The following is a 12,527-nucleotide window of genomic DNA, read 5'->3' on the forward strand; positions in this document are numbered from 1 at the left end:
AGATGCTGAGAGAGAGAGAGAGAGAGAGCTTGGACTGAGGTGGGGATTCGATTGAGGAGATGGGAAAAGAGAGTGCAAGAGAAAATTAACCAGTAGCAACCAATACTTCAAAGTAGCAGCCTCCAGTTCGCATGTGTGTAGCGCGAGCGTGCGTGCGTGCGTGCGTGCGTGCGTGCGTGCGTGCGTGCGTGATTATCAGCCAGGAATTAAACAAGAAGACAAGGTAAAATCCTCAATGTTGATTTATGAATTTGTAAGTCTGAGAAATGTAACCAAATGGGCCCATAAGGAGACTAACTATTTTAGTAGCCGTTCGCGGTTCATACAAGGATTCAGCTTTGGCACGTGAGAGACAAGAGACAAGCCACCTGTCACCTATACAAGATTAACACATTAACTACTCTGAACAAACCGTACACTGAACACTGAACATACATACACACATGATAAACACAGAACTACACTACTCTGAACAGACTGTACACTGAACATACACACATGATAAACACAGAACTACACTACTCTGAACAGACTGTACACTGAACATACACACACGAGATAAACACAAAACTACACTACTCTGAACAAACCGTACATACACGTGTGGAGTCATTCATTATACTGTGTGCCTCTTTCTTGTCTTAGCCAGTGGGATATCCTCCTCCTCGCCTCTGTTTTCCTACTGGTTAGCCTCGAGCTAGACAGGGTTCCGCCATTTTACGCTTTTACGCTGTGTGTGTGTGTGTGTGTGTGTGTGTGTGTGTGTGTGTGTGTGTGTGTGTGTGTGTGTGTGTGTGTGTGTGTGTGTGTGTGTGTGTGTGTGTGTGTGTGTGTGTGTGTGTGTGTGTGTGTGTGTGTGTGTGTGTGTGAGAAACAGAGAGAGAGAGAAAGTGAGACAGAGGGAGAATGCTGCCTACAGCTTCAGCCAGTGCTGAGGAAGTGTGCACTGAAGTGGAACAATGACATTCTGGGTAAAAATAGCCTTTACTGTCAGAGAGAGAGAGAGAGAGAGAGAGAAAAGGTGGGGGGTGTAAAGGAAGAGAGATAGGGAGTGATGGAAAGAGAGAGGCAGGGGAGAGTTGGAGTTGGAGTTGAATAACTGGCTGTACAGAAATGTAATGTGAACGAAAATGAATAAGACAAACGTGAAGAGAATGACATACCGAAGATTGGAGCTGAATGAAATGGAAAAAAGAGGAGAAGAGCAGAGGGGAAGGAGGTGAAAGGAGAGGCATATGGGAGCAATTCTGATCAGTAATTCTGGTGCCAGAGAGATATCTTGCTTCTAACTTAGAGTTGTAAGGAAAAGCTCAGCGGAATGTGCTTTATTACATATGCAGGGTTCGATTTGAATTTAGATGCCTCTGCTTTTGATATCCTCCACATGCAGTGGGGATGTGATTTATACCCTTTTCTGTGTCCCAAAGATAAAACAAAATGGTTCCATGTGAACCCTCCCAGAGATACAGACCCTTAAGGGTTGGACCCGTGGTGGGGCCCCGGACCAGATGTTGAGAAACAGTGGCCTACAATTTGTCTAATTATAAATGATGAAGCGTAATGCCTGTGACACATGAAGATATCATCATCACTGATGATGTCATAATGTTGTTGGTCAAAATATCATCAAAACGTCTGTCTTAAACGAGACCAGAATGTAATATAAAAGCTGCTCACGTAATCCCTTGCTAATTTAGTAACACATTAAAGCTACAGTCTGGGAATTATTATAATTAATCAAATGTTATTTTAACCAACCTATATGGTAGAGTGTATTAATACAATGTAAGTAGCACATCTGCAGTGGTGCGGTGGTCTCCCTACTCTTCCATTGAGAAATTTCTACCCTTATGTGGCGTAGGACACCTACTGGTTGACAATATTTATGTGCCGGCCATCTTTATTATCCCTACCAGGCAGGCTAAGATATTGCAATCACTGTTTGTGTGTGTGTGTGTGTGTGTGTGTGTGTGTGTGTGTGTGTGTGTGTGTGTGTGTGTGTGTGTGTGTGTGTGTGTGTGTGTGTGTGTGTGTGTGTGTGTGTGTGTGTGTGTGTGTGTGTGTGTGTGTGGCTACTGCAGCACTGACCCCCTGCACCCCCTAGTACTTCTACTATTGTGATGTCAGAAATGAGGTTCACACATTTGAGGTTTGTGAGTCACACGAGATAAGAGAGTATGGCCAAGGTCCAAAAAACATGAGGAAAGAGACACAGAGAGAGACAAAGACAGTCAGACACTATCTAATAATAGAGGTAAGAGGAGATGGAAGAGAGGAAGGGCAAAGATAGGGAGAAATAGTAGAGAGTCCTTTATCTCCTGAGATTATTATTATTATGATTATTATTTTTGGAATACTTTTTCATCAGAGAGAGAGAGAGAGAGAGAGAGAGAGAGGGAGAGGGGCGGGTGGGCGATGACTAATGGAGGGATGAAGTCTGAACACAAATTCATCAATGCAGGAGAAACATATAAAAAAATAATAGTGACTGAAATGGCAAATGGAAAGAAAAAAACTGTAGAAAGAGAGAGCCTGAATGCCTGCTAATCAACATAAAACATATTTAAACAGGGCAGAGAGAGAGAGCTCCTAGGGAGTGTGTGAATGCACAGTGCACATTAAGAGGACAGACAGACAGACAGACAGACGCACAGACAGACAGACAGACAGACCACTTCAAAGAGGAGGAGGAGGAGGAGGAGGAAGAAAGAGGACTGGTGCATCATGGGACAAGTGGAGAGCTCTTGTATGGATTCCATTAATGCTGCTGGCTGGGTTAAGTGGCAGAAATAGGGAAGCTGTACTGGGTCATAACTTACATAAACCCACACACATATGCATACAACATGCGTGTGCGCGTGCACACACACACACACACACACACGCGCGCGAGCGCACACACGCACACTTCAGGTTTCGGGCTTTGGCATGGGTTTGGTTTGGAGAGGTTAAACTTACAGTAGGGTAAAGATCTGGGGAAGGCATTCAGAGTGTCCAACCGCTTATTAGGGTTTCCTTTACCAATGGTGTCCAGCAGCTCATTATCCACTGCCTTATACGTTTTTACACAACCACTGGAACTTTTTCAATCAATGCATTTCACCAGGGAGGTGTGGTGTTTGTGGTGAGAGAGACGGCAACGGAAGACTAGAAAAAGGCATTTGTTCAAATTTTTTGGGATAAATTAGCCCTGCTGGTGGCGCTATAACAAGCCAATCTTAAAAGGGTGGCATTTGTTCCGCAACTTAGTGTGAAAATGCGTGCAAAGTTTGACCACAATCGGGCGCTGCGTTCATGATTTGCGGAATTTTGTTCAAAACAAGCCATTACTGCAAACTTTAGATAGGAATTTTAGCCAATCAGGATGGAATATGAAAAATCAAACAGATTCACCTTGATCACATGACTATAGAGATCCTGTGTACCGATTTGCGTGAATTTTGGATAAAATCAGAAGAAGTAATATAAAGAAATTTGTTTTACATAAGTCGGCCTCCTGGTGGCGCTATAAAAGGCCAATGTGGAAAATGCAGTGCAAAGGTTTTACACAGATCAGTGCAGTTATAGGTAAAAACACGAATTGGCCTGTTATAGCGCCACCATGAGGCTGATTTGAACATTTTCAAGTGGCATTTCTCCCTCTGCATAGTGGGAATGTGCGTGCAAAATTTCACGGAAATTGCATGCTGTGTTCATGATTTGAGGCATTTTGTTCAAAACGGAGCATTCCTTTAAACTTTGGAAGCCATTTTTAGCCAATCAGGATGAAATATGAAAAATCTGAAAGACCTGTTTCGTTTAATGACTCTAGAGATACTGTGTACCGATTTGCGTGATGTTTGGACAAAATCTGTAGAAGTACTGTCAAAAAATGTGTTTTGCAAAAAGCGGCCTCCTGGTGGCGCTATAACAGGCCCATGTGAAAATTTTGGGGCAGAGGTTCTGAATTGGCATCCAGGGAGTGTGTGTGCACAGTTTCACTGCGATCAAGCCAACGGTGCGGGAGATTATCTGTTCACAGACGAACCATGCCTTTCGGCCTGGCGGAGACAAAAATAAACAACAACTTGGATTTGAAGTGAAGCATTAAACTTGCTGGCAGCTCCTGACGGGAAGCTTTTAGCCTTCTGTCAATAACTCATTTGATCGCAGTAATAATAATAATTGAAAAAGCTGCTCTGTTATGTTGATGTATATGAGCCGACAGTTGATTTGCACTGGCTTTCTTTCCATCACTCCTTCTCTCCATCCCTCCTGGCCCGTCTGCCTGCATGTCAGTTTACACCTTTGCCTTTCTCTATTTTTGCTTTTTATTAGTTCCTTCCCCTTGCATCGCACAATCCTTTTTCGATTTAAATCCCACGTCTGCCTCCCCATCTTGCTCTTTCTGTGTGTCTCTCTCTTTAGTCATCATAGCTTAGTTTTTATTTAGTTTTTGTAAGTGAAAAAAAGTAGTCGACAAGCATTTTTTGTCATAGTTTTAGTCGACGAAATTAACACTTGTAACACCCTCCCCGACCCCCCAGCCTGGCTTTCCCTACCGCACGTCCTGTGTTTGCCATGTCAGCCTTGTCCTGAGATCTGTCACACCCTCTTGTCAACTTGTTACCCAATCCCCATGTTTTCCAACTCATGCTAGTCCCTGTCCACTCCAGCGGTGCCTTGCTTTTTCCTGTTGTCAAATTTACAGTGTCTCAGTTCTTCAGAGTTTCTGAAGTCCTCTGTTCCGAGTTTAATGCCAGCCTGTTATTCTGTGCCTGTTCCTTGTTTTGTGCTGAACAGAGTAGTGCAACTCAAGAGTACAAATACAATTCAACCTGCATTCAAAATGTGTTACAGTGCGAACATTGCCATATAGAAGCCACATTGGTTGCATGTCACTCTTTTTCAAATCTTTTGAAAAGACATGCCCAAAACATTTAATAGAATATAGCAGCATAATCAGCCACACAGGCTGTAACATCAACAAAGTGCCCTGTTAATAATGTATGCTACTACAATAGATCAAACATTGATATGCTATTATTCAACAGAAGATATTATTTATCTGCTGTTATTAAGTTTTGAACCTGTATCCCATTGTACTGATGTGGTTAGATCCTATAGGGAAAATGTCTTCTGTGAATTTCTCCACGAAATGTTGACTTACGTGTGTGTGTGTTGTATGGTATATGCAATGCATACATGAATATCAGCCATTCTAGGGATAAGGGCTACCCGTGCTATTCAGTTTCTTGTAAACATGGACCGAACTTGTGAAAGTCCTTACACACACATACACTCTACAGAGATCACGGAGCACTGCACTGCTGCAGCTATATTACGCATAGACTTTACTACGGTGGTTATATTGTAATGTTTAGCAGTTTGCTGTTTCCTGTTTGGTTTTTGAGAGAGCGCACCCATTGGTTGTTGACAACTTTTGCGGTATTGAACTTCAATCAAGATTATAACGATAATATCAAACATGTTTGAATTGATCAGAGCCGTCAAGACATTGAAAAGTCGGTTGGTGTGGCTGTCATTATTTGACCGGAGCTCTGTACTTAGTCCTTTCTTTTTTTCCGTCTACACCAAATATCTTTGGCAAAAAAAAAGATCCACAAGCTCACAGGGGATCGCATTGCGACCCGTTGTAAACTTGTACATCTGCTAGTCTTGCCGAATGTCCCCCCAGAATAGGGAGGAAAAGCCTCAAAACCCTAAACTCTTGTGTGGGAAGTACAGAGTCATCAAAAACAAATCTACGGCACCTCAAAAAGGCCGCCCGGAGTAAATTAGACCCTGCCCAGTAGATGCCCAGTGACAACATTGATCCTAATAATTCTACACTGACGTGTAGGTTTACACTCTATCGACAGTGAAAAGTATTTATGTCAGTTTGCATCAGCAAAAACCTATATATATATACACTAGTTTTAGGACTCATGTGAAACAGACAAGCATAACATATACGTCATGAATTTGACGGGTATGATTATATTTATTTCTATCGGGGTGTGCCACCGCCAATTATTCAGTGTTCTGCTGATTTGCAAACAACACCTCCCTTACTGTTCCTCTCCTCCCACATCAGCGCACAGCAAGTCCCCAAAATAACAAACTCACCACTGTGCCTCGAGAAATTGTTAGTCCACCTGTCCACAGCACATGTCACACCAGTTCACCAGACCAAAAATAGGGCTCCAAGTGCTTGTCTGGGTGTCCTGTGCCTTTGAGTGAGCATGCATTTGTGTGTATGCGTATTAAGGCAGAGTGTGTGTGTGTGTGTGTGTGTGTGTGTGTGTGTGTGTGTGTGTGTGTGTGTGTGTGTGTGTGTGTGTGTGTGTGTGTGTGTGTGTGTGTGTGTGTGTGTGTGTGTGTGTGTGTCCGCACCCCAACTTAATAGTCAGCCACTCATCCTGTCAAAGTGAAGAAGTTAATTTGTTTGGGACAGGGTGTATATCTGTCATTATGAAGTTGGCCTTTTACAGATGCACTATACTGTATGTCACCAATCTGTCTGAAAGACTCATTGCCAGATTGAGTGTACAGGGTATATATTTATATATATAAATAAAATGTGTGACTTCTCGTTGACGCTGGTAATGACACATCCTTGATCATTGTCTCTTGTCTCATTTGTCTGTTTCAGAAGAAAGAATGGCTCTGTCTGAACTGTCAGACCCAGAGGCTGATGTCTGGAGGCCTGGCTGACGACCCTCCACTTCCTGTCCCTCATCCTTCCCCCAAGCACCAGCCAATGGGCTCGCCCCGTCACCAGGCCCCCGCCAATCAGCAGAGCCCTCTCCTCAAAGCCTCTACTCAGCAAGGGCCTCAGACCAAACCCCAGACGGGACCAACACCTCCAACCACAACAGCAGCCAAACAACCGACGGACACCAAGACCACATCGGTGCCAACTTCCACCGCCCATGCCGAGACCCAGAAACTCTCCAAGAGCACCGAGGACAAAGCCAGAGCTGAACTAGAGAAAGTAACTGCCAAAGAATCCAAACCGTTCCAGAAGACGGGGGAACAGATAACCCCCATCAAAGAGATTAAGAAGTCCAGACATTATGACGTGAGTTGGTTGTTTTCTCTGTAATAACGCTTTTCTTTACAAAGGCCTTATTCCAGAGTATTAGCCTGCTTCCCCATAGCGTACTACCCCATGGAATTGATCATATGCACACTGTAGCCATTTTGCTCTTACTTCATATTCGAGGATGGGAACCCGCTCCCTCCTGCCGTATGAATGATCAATAGCCTGATAAGTACAGTCCTATGCTCTTAACAATCTCCATGAAAAATAATATAAGTTACAAAGATGCACACAACATGTACAAACATTCCAATTATATAATGTACATGCAATCCTTGTTTCTGTGTAAGCTGCCATTAGAAATGCTATTACTATACAAACTTTTTGCTTAGTTCAATCTGATGTCTAGTTTTTATTTAGTGTTGCTGTGCATCTTACAAGAAGCTTCCATAATAATATGCAGGCTAATGCACTAGAATAAAGCTTGATTAGTGTGCATGTTGCATTTTGCATTTCCATCCTTGCTCAGCTTTGCATTTATGCAGTCACACAACCAGACCTGGGAGTTACCAATGCATAAAAACGAAATGAGGGAATCTCCTGGATAGTTCTTTCTCAAGATTATTTATTTGTGGTTTATCAGTCACTACAGTGAGTGAAGAGAGAGAGTAAAGGTAGTTGATTGAAATTAGATATGGGCCTTGAGTCAATTTCAAACCCATGGCTTAGCAGTTTAGCCACCAGAAATGCTTTTGTGTTCCTGCAAAATCTCATCTCATCACATTGCATTTTTACCTTTTTCAGAATGAGACAGTAAACTGTCACTTATAGCCAAAAAGCTGTAATGGAAATACAACATTTCGGTCACACTGACCTTCACTAGGTATCTGGATACCTGATGTGTTTTTTTTGTAAGTGAAGACAGTGTGCAGGATCTGTTTTTTCCTGTCTCATGCGTTGACTGCCTGCTCCTACACACCTGTCCGTAAAGTAGTAAAGTAAAGTAAGGCCTTTTTAACTACTATCAGAATAAAAGTAGCTGTCAAAAAAGGGTTGTGTGCCTAGCAATAATGCAGTGTTTAAGACTCATGTCACTAGAGACATACAGTATACCGTATATAGTGTCTCATCAAACCCCACCAAAACCTTCTCCCCTGTGCCTCACCTGTGCTATGTCTCTCCTTATCTGCTTCTCTGTGAAGAAGAAAAATGTGAAGAGCAGTGGACAACCCTGCAACGAAAAACAAAAGACATGACAAGTCACAGAAAGATTTCTTTTGACTCCACTTCAAACACTCACAGGAGCCCGGAGGGTATATTTATAGAAGCAAGTTGAACCAATGATTCTTCTGTTTCAGACCGTGTGACGTCCATTCCTCTTTGGAAAGCGTGTCATTGATTCTGTCTTTGCAGAGTGCTGAGACTGCAGGTGGTAGCGCGACAGCATAGAGTACACACTGTACATTAACCTGGGAACAGAGGGAGAGGAGTGGAAGAGTGTGTGTGTGTGTGTGTGTGTGTGTGTGTGTGTGTGTGTGTGTGTGTGTGTGTGTGTGTGTGTGTGTGTGTGTGTGTGTGTGTGTGTGTGTGTGTGTGTGTGTGTGTGTGTGTGTGCGCGTGCGTGCGTGATACGAAGAAAAAGTAAGAGAGAGATAACGTGGCCTTTTCTTACTCTGTGATAGATGGTTTCTTGAAACATGAATAGGAGTTGGCACGTTATGAATATGCTACCCCTCCAAGTACTGCTGACTGAGAGCTATTGAAACGCCACACAGCAGACCTCTGTACCTCCTGCATGGAGCACTGCTTCCCAAAGTTGAGGGGGTTCCAAGAGAACCAGTGGCATAGAGCTTCACATGGTCTTGAGACTTGATTCTTGGTTCAACTTTCTATTACTTTATACTGAAGGCTTTGATGTTCTTCAAATCGGCCTGCTTTACGTTTTGGCCTATAACCTGTGAACTGTAGGTCATATAATCACATTTTCTTTTCCCATCATGATACAACTCCCCATTTGCTACTCCTCTTCCACACACAAATTACTACACATTATCTCTGGATCCCTCTCATCTCATCTATCTATAAACGCACAGAATTTCTGCGTCTGTCTGTCTGTTTGTCTGTCCTATCCAACCTATCGACTTCTGTGTAGACATGTACTGTATCATACTGCTTTTGTTTATTCCACACCGATTGGTTATAATTTGCTTCAAATGCAATTTCACTGAGAGTGCGCCACAATTATGACAAATGTCCGTTCTTTGTGTGTTTTTCCCCCTACCTGTAATTGGTTTCCAAAATGAATGGGAGGGTCTATTTCTTTAAAAAATGCCATATATATTGAACGCAACATAAAATGAACCCCAACTTGTAATGACATCATGCTGAGGGGCCTCTATAGAGCACATCGTCAAAAACAGCTATTTCCCCCCACAGCTTCCTCGGGACCTGGCGGCAGAAACGCACAACTTAAGGTCATTACACACTGGCTGTGAACGGTGTGCAATCCGGGCATGAAAACAGCCGCCCCCCTGTACCTATCCCACACCGGCGGCGTTAGACATGCGCCAGCATGCGTTGACGTTCCGATATGCCACTGTTCTATTTTCAGGCGTCACCGTGCGGTGACATCTTTTTTGTGTGTTCTCAATTGGTGTTCTCACTTCCAGTTGGTGCTATGGCAGGCACTTTATGCACGTCACTACTGCATCGCTGCGCAGGTGGTGTGAATTGGCCTTTACACAGCCCTGGGTGGGTCACCCAGCCTCGTGGAGATATGCACTCTGCGGAGCGCCCCTTTCAAGTCAGTTCTGGGTAGAGAACATTGTCAATTATTGAAGGACTCATTGCCAGATAACGTGAATTGTTGTATTTATATAATCTGTAGAGCTGAAAGAGATTCAGGAGGGCACAATGCTCAAACAGTGATTATTGTTCAAATGTTTACTATTCTGTACTTAATCTTTATTCGTCATCCACCAAAGCTTTTCCTCACTTAAAGGGCACAGAGCTCAATGTAGCACTAAAACCCAAATTCACTCTGTGTACTAGTGAACATTGTTCAGACATTGTTTCTTGGGGTGTTTTTGTCACTGTATATGTATATATATTCGTATATACTGTATATACAGTATATACAGTATATATGCACATAAGTGAAATTCGTCCTCTGCATTTACCCATCCTATAATCACTAGGAGCAGTCAGTTCTTTCTGTCGTTGTGCCAATTTCCCCCTTGTTTGTAAGTCATTGTCACTGCCAACCCCTACTGTTTTGGTCTGAGGAAGGTGTAGGGTAGACAATCAGGTCTCCTCCGATGCACATGGAGTCGCAGCCGCTTCTTTTCACCGGGAGCGTGTATTGCATGCAGAGGAACTCGCTATCCCTCCCAGCTCCAGGCACCCCGACCAACGTGTAGGAGTCGCTAATGCAGCGACAGAGATCAACATCCCCTGGTGGCTTCCAACCCCTGAACACGACCACTTGTTTTCGTTGGAGCATCCCGGCCAAGCCGGAGGCACAGAAATTGACCACAGTTTACCCGTGCAGCACCAGGACGGTCTCATTATGAACATCTTTTGCTTTCTTTTATTTATTTATTTTAAACCTATATTATCTCTAGAGTTGTGAGGAATTCAAAGGGCACATTGCATGAAGTACTAACACCCAACATGATAATATTCAATGAAAATTGTTCATAATACTGTATCTTTTCTTTTTTTTATTACTACAGCTACAAGTCGATAATGTCACAGAGTAGAAACGAACAGAGGAACAACTTCCATTGCCCACCCATGTAATGCGGTGCAATGTGGAATTGAATATTATAGTGTGAGCAGTTACTAAAATGTGTCATCAAGGCCACACCCTCTTTTGCAAAACTCACACTAAAAGTGTTGGTTAAGCACCACATCTGACCACACTAAAGCTTGCGCCGCTGTCACACAAATCTGGGGCATTTGTCCCTCTGTGTGTTTCTACTCAGTGATACACAGTAAAACCCTCTGTGTTAATTTACCACTGAGCGTGTACAAATGTACATCCAAGTGTACAAATGTATAAATTAACACTGAGGATTTTAATGCATAAAATATTCAATACCGTTAACAGGAGTGAATATCGCTCCGATGTTCCTCATGATGTTTTGATCATTTCTTTAAAACCTATTTTTATCTTTGTTCATCCATACCTTCATTTTACCAGGTCAGTCCCTTTGAAATTATGATTTGGCATGTTATGCTTGGCTTTGGGCAGAGCCATTGATTTAAGAGTTTTTTTACATTACAGTTTTACTATATTTGGAACCATGTAACCAACATAATTGCAATGCAAATGCATGATTTTATCATTACCAATACTCTTTGTAAGTTGTAGAGGGGTTGTAAAGTTTGCAACTTGTAGCATAACATGATGACAATCTTTTATCAATGGCTCAGCAAATAGTAGACCTAACCAAAACAACATAAACCAATAAACTGCAATATGTAAAAATGTACTAGTTATTTGTTGTACAGTTCTGAATGTTTTTTAATAACCAGTCAATATTACCAGTCATTGCACTACTTTTAGTTTGCCTGTTTAATATCTTACAACCATATTTTTATTTTATTCTTTGACTAACCACTGCATGATAATAATGTTTACACTAATTTCACATGGAATTGAGTGAAATTGTTCTTTAAATCTTTTCTTTAAAGGACAACAGGAGTTGTTAGGAGGAATTGACATTTCACACCATACTATTTTATTCAGTGTTGGAACTAGGAAGGGGAGACATCTTATGTGTAATAGAATGACTTGATATATTCCTAATAACCACTACCTTACCTGCTGTAAGTTCTTTATGTGTATTTAATTTCTCCTTCTCTGCTCTGGTGCTCTTTATGTTTGTTTGTTTGTTTGTTTTACCAGTTTTGATATGCGTAAATGAATGAGTTTTAAACTCACCATTACACAAGCAGCTTCATTGGGATCTGTTAGGTAAAGGTACTTATTTAGGCCCACATAGCCAGCATAGGCCAGTATAAGTGGCTAACCATACTGTATGCCGCCGTGTGTAACTCAGAGTGTACACATGTAACCAAATGGACCCATGGATAAATTAACATTGAGGATTCTACGTATATAACTCTATGGACAACTTCAAAGAGGAAACATTTAAAAGCCAATCCATTAAACCATTAGCCAAGCCAAGTTTGAGGTCAACCGGTCGGATGGTGCCCGAGTTATTCTCAGGACAGACATACAGTGAATAGCATACATACACACACACACACACACACACACACACACACACACACACACACACACACACACTTAATGTTTGTTCATGAGCTGGACCAGCCGGCTCCATCCACTGCAATGTATTTCATGAAACTTCCGGTGCGTGGTCCACCTAGAGGGCGGACTGCACGACTATCTAGAGGGCGGACTGCACGACTCTTCCTTTCAAAACCTTCCTTGGCTGCAACCATGTGTCCTTGAGTCAATGTTACCTAATTG

General features: G+C 42.5%; 1 protein-coding gene across 1 annotated transcript in view; it reads left to right on the forward strand.

The window, feature by feature from the left end:
* Positions 1-12,527, forward strand: part of bsna (bassoon presynaptic cytomatrix protein a) — a gene marked incomplete at its 3' end in the record, with an annotated part of 90,563 nt that overhangs the window by 38,547 nt on the left and 39,489 nt on the right. The window contains exon 2 of the mRNA XM_084070239.1: positions 6,635-7,063. Coding sequence (XP_083926365.1) covers positions 6,635-7,063 — 429 coding nt within the window. The remainder of the gene's footprint in view (positions 1-6,634; positions 7,064-12,527) is intronic.

Source organism: Gymnoscopelus microlampas (assembly GCF_963454915.1).
Source record: "Gymnoscopelus microlampas genome assembly, chromosome: 10".
Lineage (NCBI taxonomy): Eukaryota > Metazoa > Chordata > Actinopteri > Myctophiformes > Myctophidae > Gymnoscopelus > Gymnoscopelus microlampas.